At 39.7% G+C, this 12,679-nt stretch overlaps 1 protein-coding gene across 1 annotated transcript; it reads left to right on the top strand.

Annotated features, from left to right (window-relative positions):
* The first annotated feature begins 794 nt into the window (after positions 1–794).
* slc35b2 (solute carrier family 35 member B2) lies at positions 795–8,586 on the top strand. The gene is made up of 4 exons (XM_041805455.1): positions 795–1,039; positions 4,519–4,706; positions 4,818–4,978; positions 6,544–8,586. Exons 1-4 carry the CDS (start codon positions 1,020–1,022, stop codon positions 7,474–7,476), a joined length of 1,302 nt encoding a protein of 433 aa, XP_041661389.1. The 5' UTR covers positions 795–1,019; the 3' UTR covers positions 7,477–8,586.
* The last annotated feature ends 4,093 nt before the right edge of the window (positions 8,587–12,679 follow it).

Genomic DNA, 12,679 nt, shown 5'->3' on the forward strand with positions numbered 1-12,679 from the left:
AAAACCACTCTAAAACTGCACCTGAAATCCCCACCCAGTGCCTCAGTCTGTTTTAAAGGATTTGATGGTTGATTGTGTCAAATGCCACACTAAGATCCAGAAGTACCAAGACTGAGCACATTCACCTGTCAGCTGCCATTAAAAGATCGTTTGTCACCTTGAGCAGTGCTGTTTCGGTGCTGTGGTACTTCCGAAAACCAGACTGAAACATTTCAAAGATGGAATTATTTTCCAGTGCTGCTAAAAACTGTGTGGACACTGTTCTCTCTAAAATCTTTGATAAAAAAAGGTAACTTGGAAACTGGCCTGTAATTATGATAAAGTGAGGGATTCAGTCCAGGCTTTTTTTAAAGTGGGGTCACACATGCAGTTTAAAATAATCAGGGACAGGGATGTATTGCTTTAACGCTACTTCTAAATTTCTGCACTTCATCCCTACATACAAGCATGCCAGTTTGAGAACTGGGTGGCAAAGGCAAAAGATAAAACTTTTTCTCTTTTCCCTCATTTTTGAAATATTTTTTCTTTGTTATTTTGACTCTTACTTTATTCTATTCTATCTTATTTACTTTTTCACAATTTATGTCGTCATAAAAGCATCAGAAAGAGAAATAAACAGCTGCAATAACATTAAACGATATTAGAATCGAGCCAAAAAGTAATTGAAAGAATTAATTTGGTGGCACTCTTCTTAACACAACTGGTTTAATAGGTTGATGTTCGTCCTCCACACCGACAGGGGGGGTTGCGCGGCAGAGATGCGCTGTTGTGTCTCCGGCTTCCTAGTGCTGAGTAAAGAGCGGAGAGGGCTTTTCCTGCTCAAGTGAACACATCGGCCATTGGAGGATAAGTTGGAGATATCCAAGCTAAAGGCAGCTAGTAAAAAAGGAGACACTCCCGTGTAAATAAATATCGCTGTCTGCTGGACCTGTGTGTCCCTATGCTTTCTTACAGCGAAGTCGTTTGAGAGAGTCGGCGTGTTTGCTGCGCCAGGTGTCGGGCCACGGAGTGTGGGGAAAATGCCATCTTTTTCATGGAGGTACGTTACAGACCAAGAGGAGCTAATTGTAAAATATATCTGAGTGATGAAGTTGAGTGACAGAGGTGTTGAGCAAAGGTGTGGCTGCTGACTCATGTATTCGGCACTTTTAAAGCTAACCATCATTTACTGTTGTTAACATGTAACGGTCAGTTGTTTTAAGTCTGCTAACAATTAGTCGCAAACACCAGTAGTATTAAAAAAATCAGTTATATGCATTTTAGCTAGCTTTAGTTAGCTTTACACCTTAACAACAGTTATTAATTAACATTTAAGTACTTACAGAGTGGCAAACAGACATGGTGTCCCCGTAGCGTCTTTTAATATCTGTGCAAACCAAACACTGAGACTGTGTAAGGCTGAGTACCAAGACAGTAGCTATATTTACCAAAGCTAAGGTTGACAAAATCTGTGATTCTCTCTGACAACACTTGTTTCAAACACAGAGAGTACGATGTTTTAATAGCTGACTGTATGGAAAAGTACTGAAGCTTTAAGAATTTCACAAGACCCGATTTCATAAGACAGAAAGACTCCATAAACAACAAGCAAGCATCATCAAACTGTCTTAAATGCACAAATATGTTGCTAGTCTCTGTGTGCATAGGAGTTTGCTTGCAGATTTTGACAGTAAGAATAAAGGAAGTTTCCTGAATTATACTGAGAGCCTGGACCTAGGAATACACGATATTGTGGTATTAACAAAATCTGCAAGTCATTTTTAGCCAATAACAATATCACCGATATATAAAAGTTCAGACCCAAGACTTCAGCTGTTAAAAACACTGAGTGTAAGGACTGATGATGAATAAAGATAAATACTTTTGCTGACATAGATCTGTTGGTCCCCCTAAAAACTCCACTAACTTGAATGTTCATGTGGCCAATATTTCCCTCTGATGTAGACAGATTTTTATGGCCAAAATATCAGTTGTAAATACTGGCTGGCATTTGAATATCAGCTGATTACAATAATTCACTCTTTAAGCTATTAACTGCCAATACTTATTCATACTGATAATATCATGCATCCTTTCCTAGAACTTTTTTTGGAAACATATCAATATGATTTTACAAGTGTGTTATCAAAAATAAAAAATCTGGTTTAATGGCAACCCTTGGTAGAACTTCTCCAAACACTGAGCGTAATAAATAATGAGGACTTCATTGCTGCATTATGGCTCAAAATGTCCATACAGGTTCTTTAATCCGGTGACTCGTATTAAAATATATTTATTTTAGCAAGACTGCTCTTTCTTGCAGCTGAAAAGCAACAGTTAAACAAATGTTACATGACACCATCATTTTAATCTTGAATACCTTATTTGTAAAGTTCTAATGATATTGATACCTGTTTCAATACTGCAGCTACTAAAAGAGGCTGGGTTAAGCAGAGCTGAGAGAGGTTTAGGAAAGTAGACAGTCGGGTAATTGTTTTACAGTTGTGCTTCATTCATAGTGTTCAGGGCTCAAGGTGGGCTCCTTTGAGTGTGTGATACCTCAGAAAACTGCCTACACCTTTACTTACATTGGTACATTTTGCTGATATTTAAGGCTGATATATCAGCTGTACATATTGGCAGAAGTTTTTATATCTGCTGATACCTATATCATGCTGATAATATCGTGAATCCCTACTTAAAATACATCTTTATTAATTACCCAAGATTGGAACTCACCTGCCCGCCTCTTGTGCATCAACCCACACATCATTTCTGTGGCTCTCTTACTGTGGATTTAACCTTACCTGCTGGGTGCAGAGAAGCCCTTTTCAAATATAAATGAAGGGGGCTGATTAAGCAACAAGCTAAGAGGCTAGCAATGTCTCTTTAACAGCGTTTCTCCCTCATATTATTACATTTTCATAAACATGCTATTAAAGGACACACTTCTACTGTTGAATGAATAAATCTTGGTTTAAGATGACAGGTTACAACGAAGTTGTGATGTGGCATTTGCTGATATACCAGTTCTAAGATCTGGCTCTTAGGAGCCACTCTGGTGTTTAATGTCCTTGTTCCCATTTATTTGGTACCAAATTTAGAGTCGAAGACCAGCTCTTATTACTGAGCTGAGACAAATGATCTAAGATCTCTAGAAATGCTCCAATTCACATTTTCTTTCTGAACAACACTAGACAGACATAGCAAAGCAAAACTTTTGTTTACTAGCAGAATACAGCAGATCACGTCAGCTGACAGGGTTGTCTTTAATGCATGCCTGCACTTGTTGTGTCTACACAACCAATCCAATCCAGATAAATGCATCCCAGGCTACCTAAGGATTACCACTTGGCATTTGAATACTCAAAACAGATAAAAATCCCTGTTCATGCATTCTCCAAAAAGGGTATTAGACAATGTGCGTGAGTGCACTTGCATTTTTTTTAATAGATTTATTTCTCTGCTATGCAGCAGCTTCTGTACTTGTCAGTCCTATCAATCATTAAATTATCGGGGATTTTATCATTTTAAAAAAGTGGTATTTTAAAGTATCAAAGTTTCGAAACTTTGACAACATTGTGAGACTTCTAATTTTCCTTTAAAACAAACAAACAAACAAAAAAAATCTGTTTTAGTCAGTTTTATCTCCAGTTTCACTAAGACAGGATACAGACACTCATCCTCTCATCAGGTCAAGCTCTGCAGTTATTTCTCTTAGTGCCGGCTCCACCAAAGTGTGGGCTGCCTGCTTTGCTTTGCTAGTGCATTCCTGCATGTAATACACTGCTTGTTCAGAGCCTAGGTCTCTCTGCAGTGGGCTACAGTGGCAGACCAGGCCACAGCACAGTCCCACACAAAGAGGCTCTATGTGAGTCAGGCCTCCAGGGAGAACGCCCAACCTTGCTCTGAAATGGATACACGGTGCCACGACAGCAAGAGGCTCACCTTTTTAATTGGAAGCTAGGGTTTGTTTTGTTATCAGAGTTGTATGTGGGGGTTGGGCAGTGGTGCCTCACCCATTTCATAACAGGTTGTGCTTGCTTTTATGCAATACCATTGGTTTATATCATTAATGTTCTGTTCTGTTATCATAGCCTGTATTAACAATGCATGCAGATTAGTTTTGGTAGTTTTAACTTGATTTGTAAAACCCAGGGTACAAAAACAGATGGACAGTGGAGTGGTTTTAGTGCTGTGGCTACACTGGGTACCACAACTTTAGCTGCTCAAAAGTTTTTGATAGGTATTATAAATCAGGGGGAAAAAGAAGCATTAAAACTTCTTGCATTATTTATCCCAATAGTTCAATAGTGATTATTACTTGCTCTTAAAAGAAAACTTTCTGTACAACACTGAGTTTATTTAGAAAGCATTGGTGTATTAAAGAAAGTAGAGCTAAAATGCTAGAAAAAAAAATAGAAATTAGAAAGTGAAATTCATTGTCTTGGCTCATAGGTACTCCTTAATTGGTAAACTGAGCATTACGTTATCATGGTCAGATCAAGGATAATCTTTTAATTTTTGTTTTCATTTTAGGGTTTGGCCCGCACTTGTGTTGCTTCTGTTCCCTTGCAATGTGGCCGCCGACGAGTCGTCACTACTGGAAGGCTGGCGCGATGTCTGGCTCTTTCGCTTCCTGGTCAACATGCTGGGATACTCCTCCATCATCATCCCAGGCTACTTCCTTATTAGCTACTTCAAGCGTACCAATTACCTAGACACAGGTTTGTGCTCAAGATGTCCGGTTTGGAAATGTGTGCCAGTTAAAGTCTTTGTTCTTCCACGAATACCTGCAGATCATTCATTTCTTTTTTAATATCTTTCTCTCCTTTCAGGCAGTGGGATTTGCTACCCTGTCATAAAGTCTTGTGTGTTTGGCAGCGAGGCCAAATCAGGTCTGTTGGATGACGTGTCAGTCGCGCCCAGAAACGAGGGTAATTCAGGGTCATCAGTCAGACAAGTCATCAAATTGATATTCTGCGCAGCCGGACTTCAGGTGGGGATCCTCCCAAGACGCAAAGCCATTAGATACACAAAGCTACCTGCAGTCTAATTCCTATCACAACACCATTTAACATTTGTGCAGCTCTAGTAACAGATTTATAGTGTTTGGTTTGTATTTGTTCCATTATTCTTACAGTTTGTTTTTCTGTAAGCTCACTTATTCAGAAAAGAAATGTTTGTTTAAAGGGAGGTGTTGGCTTAGAGTTGCTGATTCTTTGCTGAAACTTTCAATAACAGTAGAGTACATGGTCACGTGTAATATGAAAGTGCTTTCCACTTCTCTTATTCTTCTCAATGAAGTGTCAGGATGTTGCTAATGTTAACCACTGTATATCAACCCAACACCAAACACAGACAAAGCTACCTTAGTTTCAAATCATATGGAAAATTTAGTAGCTTTGTTAGGGGTTCAGATAAGAGAGGAAGCTCTAGACAGTTGGAGGAACACAACTACTTTTCATGAAGATGTTGCTTTGTGCTTTTATATGTCTTACTAAAAAACTTCATCATTTAAACCAACTATTCCCACACTCCTTTAGTATGAAAAAGTAATCTTAATCCTCTACTTTCCATTGGCTGTGGACTGATCTCTACCATATTTCAGTCAACTCTATGACTCCAGCTGAAGCTGAAGACCAGTCTTGAGATCTTAGTACAAAATTTCTTTCAACAATTCAGTTCTTCTAAAATAAAGCAGCTATGCTAGCTAACATAGCTAGACTAGCACATACCTGCTTTTTGAGCTCAGCTTTAGCTATGTAAACCAAGTAGCTATGTTAGCTAGGTGCTGTGTTAGCCATGTAGCTCTGTTATCTATAACTAAGTTGGTTTTAGCTACGTGAGCTTTAGCAAACATTGCTTAAGCTAACTTAGCTACACAGAAAATGTAGATATGTAGTTTACATGGGTGCTTTGTAAGCTTAACTGTAGCTCTGTTTGCTATGTAGCTCTTTTAATTATGTAGCTCTGTTGGCTTCATTATAAACCTAGCTTGTGCAGCTAACAGAGCTATGTAAGCTATGCCGGCTGGATTAAAATGTTTTTATGGAGGAAAAGCTTTTTTTCCTGTAAGCAGATGGTTTATTCGGCTTTGTGAAACGTTTCATAATCTGGTTTTGTAGGTCAAGTTTTTGACTTTTAACCTTTGGTATCCAACCCTTACCTTAGCCCTTACCCTAAACGGAAATTTAATCAGATGTTTTGGTGTATTTCCTTCCTAAAATACACAGCGTCTTCAATGGATGGTCATGAGAGTGGCCGAATCTTGGCAGATTTTGCCAAGTTGAGAAATGCTATGCCATTCTTTTTTTCGAATACAGTTGACAGGTTATAGGTCGCATTAATGATAAACAAATGCTGAAATGATTTTTCCTGTATAGTTAGATCACAAAAATCTGTTACTTTGTCATGAGTGCATAGATTTTTAATACCCACTGTAGGTCTTGTAATTGGATAGACTTGAAGGAACCCAAACTATGACTTGAGAAGATTAATGACCTAAAGACTGTTTTGAATGGAAAAATAATCTAAATTGAAGTTGATAATTCTCATCCCCAGGCATCCTACCTGACATGGGGAGTCCTTCAGGAGCGTGTAATGACCCGTTCATACGGATCCGAGACTCCAGAAGAGGAGGGTGAGAAATTCAAGGACTCTCAGTTCTTGGTCTTCATGAACCGTATCCTTGCTCTGACTGTGTCTGGCCTGTGGTGCATCATGTTCAAACAGCCTAGCCATGGAGCACCCATGTACAAGTACTCTTTCGCCTCACTTTCCAACATCCTGAGCAGCTGGTGCCAGTACGAGGCGCTCAAATACATCAGCTTCCCCACTCAAGTCTTGGCCAAGGCCTCCAAAGTCATTCCCGTCATGCTCATGGGAAAAATTGTGTCCCACAAGAGCTACGAATATTGGGAGTACTTCACAGCCGTGCTGATCTCTGTAGGTGTCAGCATGTTCCTGCTGTCCAGTGCACCCAGCAAGCACCCGTCCACTGTCACCACCTTCAGTGGGATCATCATCCTCATCGGCTACATCGTCTTTGACAGCTTCACCTCCAACTGGCAGGATAACCTGTTCAAGTACAAGATGTCGTCGGTGCAGATGATGTTTGGGGTCAACCTGTTCTCCTGCCTCTTCACGGTGGGCTCGTTGCTGGAGCAGGGTGCCTTCTTCGACTCATTGGCCTTCATGACACGCCACTCTGAGTTTGCCTTTCATGCTGTATTGCTGTCAGTGTGCTCCGCGTGCGGCCAGCTCTTCATCTTCTACACTATCAACCAGTTTGGAGCAGCAGTCTTCACCATCATCATGACTTTGCGGCAGGCCATTGCCATCCTCCTGTCATGCTTCCTCTACGGTCACGCCGTCACCGTAGTAGGTGGATTTGGTGTTGGTGTAGTTTTCTTGGCACTTTTCTTACGGGTGTACGCCCGTAGCCGCATGAAGTCAGGCCGACGGTTAGCACAGTCAATGGGGCAGAAGGTGTAGCCCTGCAGGTCACACCAAACTGAGAACTGAGGCCACGTTTTCTGTGGTGCTTTTATGTCTTATTTGTGTCCGTTTTTTGAACAGTTCTTTTCCTTTGGTTTAATTTTTTGTCATCTAAGGTACAGAAAGGGATTCTGCAGTTTTGACTCTTACATGAAGATGCCCCTAAGGGGTCCAATGTGATTTGTCAGGTCAGAAGTCACAGAAGCTTTGAGTGCCTGTAAGATTGTCTGTTACACAAATCCCAAACCATAAAGTGTGCAAATGCCTCCTCACTTCTCTCAGAATGGTGGACTCTTTATTTTTCTTGAACCACCGTATGTGGCTTGTGCAGCCAGTTAAACGGTACCGCTACCTTAGAAAATGTACGTGAGCTGTATGGAATCAAAGTTGGGTTCATTACATTGACCCTCACTTATCTTTAGCCAGACGATTCAACCGTCACCTCCTGTAAAGACAACACTTTCTATCCTTTGTGGAACCTTCAGTCATAACGCTTATCTCACAGTCCTCCATGTTGGAGAGCAGGGGCCATTATGTGTCTTAATGTGGGAATTAATCTTGTAAAGCTGTATAAAAAGCTTGAACACATGGTGCATATATTTCTTTTTAGTTAAAGGTATATTAACATGATCCCAAGGCTGACATCTTAAATAGATGAAAGCACGGGTGAAAAGTATGTGAAATAAAACAAGCACTACTTACAAATGATGTAACTCTGGCCCCACATCACTGAAGCAGATGCTGCTGTTGGTACTTTTTGCATCACAATATTTGAAGTCTCAGCACAGATACTTTACTGATATGTGTAAAAATAAGGCGAGAAGGTCCTGTAAATAATCTGTAAGTCATGTTTATTTTCAACCAACTCGTCTGTTTGTTGTGTACTTTTATAAAAGGTCTGCTTCATGTGTTTTACTGTTACATATGAATGTTTGAACGATTACTGAATGGATGATTACTTCCATCACTGGGATGTGAAGAGGGGAGGGGGGTTTGCAGATCCAAATGCTTACAAGGGAAATGCAATGTTACTGATATCTTGTTTTTATCATTCTACTATTTCCTCTGTTAACTGGATTAATAATAAAACATATTAAATTAACTTCACACTATGAATTTGAGCAGTTTATTTTACATTTTTCTCCCCATTGCCATTCTTCACTATCCATCAAGTTTCATGTAACTAAGCAAGGAGTTTTTCTTTACATCTGCCAGCAAAGATGGTTCTGAAGAAAACTAATCTTGTGGATAGATAACATGAAATAATCAGAACTTCCTGAGCCATCTCAGGTTGCGTCTGTATGCAGACTCATCACCTTAATGGATGAGACAGATGACAGTGGTGTCATCCGCAAACTTAAGGAGCTTCACAGAGTGGTTCCCTGGAGTGCAGTCATTAGTGTAGAAAGAAGAGAAGTGGGGAGAGGACGCACCCCTGGGGTGTTCCAGTGCTGAATGTAATGCTCCCCAGCCTGACTTGCTGCCTCCTGTCAGTCAGGAAGCTGTAGATTCATGGTCCTGACATGTGGAAGCTGGCACTTTGAGATTTGGGAGCTTGTGATGGAGGATTTCCAGGATGATGGTGTTGAACACTGAGCTTAAGCCCACGAAACAGGTTCCTGGTTTAGCTCCCTGGTGAGTCAAGAGGATGCAGGATGTAACGCAGTCCCATGTTGATTGCATCATCCACCGGTGCCCAATAGGCAAACTGCAGAGGATCCGGCAGGGGGCCTGTGATGTCTCTCAGGTGGCTCAACACCAGCCTCTCAAAGAATTTCATGACCATGGACTTTAAGGCAACATGCCTTTATTTTTTTAAACTTTAAAAAGAGGATCTTTTTCTATTTATAGAAGGAAACTGAGCAGAGCATTGCCAAAACATTTCTAATAACAAAGGAAGATGGAGAGGGGATAACCAAAATCCTTATGGTTCATCTTCCTAGTGACCATGATAGTTTTAAATGTTAGGGTAATCAACTAATAGATGTCAGCTTGTTTCAGTATACTTGGGTCACCCAGGTATATTTTCTGACCATTTTCACTTCCTAACTTTTTTTTTAAAGCAGGGGTTCCTAAACTTTTCAGCCCGTGATCCCCAAAAAACAGTCACCTGCACTGCAGGTGGTTAAAGTGTACAATGCAGCACAAAGTATTGTGTACAAATGTATATAATAGGGATTCTTTGTACATATTATTTTCATTTAAGTACAAATCTAACATAATAACTTTGGGTTATTTTAAATCAAACTCATTTTAAAAATACTTTCTCCAATATCTGATAAAATGTAAATGTATGTCATTTTAAATTCTCTTTGTTTTATTTTTAACCAACCTGCAACCCCCTTTCAGTGTCTTGCAATCTCCCTTGGGGGAGGGAGGTGCTACATCTCATGTATACGCTACTTTAGTAATAATGAGCCTTTTCACATGCAGCTCACCTGCTACAATGACAGACTATCCAGTGAAAGAAGAGTGATGTTATCTGAGTGTCTTTATACAATGCACTGCTGATGAACGCTGTTAAAAGAGCAGAAACACAAAGAAATTTAATGTACTGAATGAGGCAGGATGGATGACTATCTCTACCGCCCAAATACAATGTCATTCTGTGGGAAACATTAAATATTAGGATTTTCAAAGTGGCTTACTGATGATAATATTTCAAAAACTGCTATAAGATTTTAAGTTTGTCTTTTCCAGGGTCTTGTAGAAACATGGAAAAGGGCTTGCCCAATACAAGTTTCCTCCCTTAAACATAAGCTCATGGCATACAGTGTGTAAACCTGAAATGCGTTGAAATTTATTTGTCAACTGCATCCAAGCATACATGTGTACAGAGGTTGTCTAGGATGCATTTCCCTGGTAGTGTGAGGCTCTCCAGGGCTCAAAATGGTATATAACAAAGGGAATGGGGTTCAGTATCATGACATGTTATACTGAATAAGCACATGGCAAGTAGAAGCCACACCTGCTATGCCTATAAATGGGGTAATACTCCAAAAACTTGAATTATAACAGCTGAAGCTCCTGACATGATGTAACTTACAGATAAACTTATTTATTTACACCATTGTCTGGAGGCTCCAGTCACTGGTTAATCAGGATTCATGGCTATCACTACACCATGAAGACAAAAGAACACTCCAAGCAACTCAGAGAAAATGTTTTTTAAAGGATAAGTAAGGGGATGAATACAAAAAAATCAAGGTACTTAACATCTGGAGTTCAGTTAGATCCATCATGAAGAAATAGAAGGAATATACTCCCCTCCAAAAGTATTGGAACGGTGGGCCCAATTCCTTTATTTTTGCTGTAGACTGAAAACATTTGGGTTTGACATCAAAGGGTGAAGATGAGACAAGAGATCAACATTTCAGCTTTTATTTCCAGGTATTTACATCTGGATCTGATTCTCAACTTAGGAGATAGCTTTATTTGTAATGGGACACCAAATGTTTAGGTGAGCAGAAGTATTAGAACAGATAATTTAGATTAAAGTGAATAAGACTTAATATTTAGTAGGAAATCCTTTTCTTGCAATAACTGCATCAAGCCTGTGACCCTCTGACATCACCAAACTCTTTTTTTGAGCAAGTTAATGAGCCAAAGCATAGAAATGATTTAAAGACAACAAGGCGAATGTCGAGTCAAAGCCAGACTCAGTGCTGTGATTACAGCCTAAGGTGCATCTACTAAATACTTACTTGAAGGGGGTGAATATCTATGCAGTCACTTACTTTACATTACATAAAGGTTTTTTTTTGCCTTTTATTGGTCAAAAAGGTCAAATTTTATTGACCATGATTGAATTATAAAATCAATAAAAGAGTAAAACATCCAAGAGGGTGAATACTTTTTTAGGCACTGGAGACCCTAGTCACTAGTCTTTAGAAAAAAGATTGCCCATGTTGTATTTAGATTAAAAACGTGACTCTTTTCCTCTCAAAACCAGACCATTTTTATGATTCAGTGAACATCAAACCAGATCTGACCAGGCCTGACTGTAAAGTGCTGACAAATATTTCCCCAATGATCGATCAGTCTCACAGCTGCTCGACAAGGGGAATTTCCCCTCAGCTCTCATTTGACAGTATCCTACACCCTGATGCCTGGGTTGAAAGGGTAGAAACGACAAACGAGAGTGGTTGAGGACCTCTGGTTTCATCCTACAACCAACTAGTCAGTCTCGGCTTTTGCTCTGACAGCAGGACTGACACAGGCCGATGTTTCCTACAAATTTCATGTCTCTTGAGGAACATTGGAGGGTTTTAGCAATGTCTATCAGCAATGTCTCAGGAGCTTTCAAAAACAATGTTAGTATTCGTTTCATACCTTACAGGACAGCTGAACATTTATGGCTGAGTGAGGGAGGTCACTGGGAGGTTGCTGACAGAGTACTCATTTCTTTAAAAGTAAAATCTTGACATGATGGGTGATGCAACGACAGAGGACTCCAGGTGCAGTTCCTCCCACATTTTACACATGGTAATAGATGCATTTCATCTTAATGTCCTATATCCTTATTTTCAAAATTGCAAGAACGCAGGAAATGAAGACATTAAACTATACAACTCCCTCAGTAAATTCATCCTAATGTTGGGGCGAACATATGGCCTTGGTTAATGTGTGTTTCCTTTTATTCTCTTCTTACTGAGAGCAGTAGCAGAGAATGAATAAAATTTCCATATCTTCATGCAAAATTTGAGGTTAATGACAGCTTAATTATCTTAAAGCAAGGACTGGAAAAGCTGGCTGTCTTTCACACTGAGAGTTCTAGCAGAAGACTAAATAAATGTCAATGTTAGATTTGAGGATATGGATAGCTTCATTAGCTTAATGCTAAGAGAGGATGCAAGATGATACAGTCAAACTGCCTATTATTAGAGATGTACGATACTGCACTATTGCAGAAATCAGACGTATCCTTAGGCCAACACTGTAAACCCCCATAATCTAATAGAACTCAAAATATTACAGGGCACGCTCTGAAATAATTCAGTTACACCTCTTCAGCCATGTTCAGTACATCATTCAGTGTTTGCTCCCCATAGACAGCACCTCTCTGGGTAAGTAACTTCACTCAGGGTGCACAAGTGTCTAAAGGCATTCTGGGAAAACAGATTAAGGGAGGATTGTCAAATAATTTGAGTACAATTCATTGACTGCGCTGTTGACTAAAAACTAAAAATGTGTTCTATCA

The sequence above is a fragment of the Cheilinus undulatus genome, linkage group 14 (assembly GCF_018320785.1).
Source record: "Cheilinus undulatus linkage group 14, ASM1832078v1, whole genome shotgun sequence".
Taxonomy (NCBI): domain Eukaryota; kingdom Metazoa; phylum Chordata; class Actinopteri; order Labriformes; family Labridae; genus Cheilinus; species Cheilinus undulatus.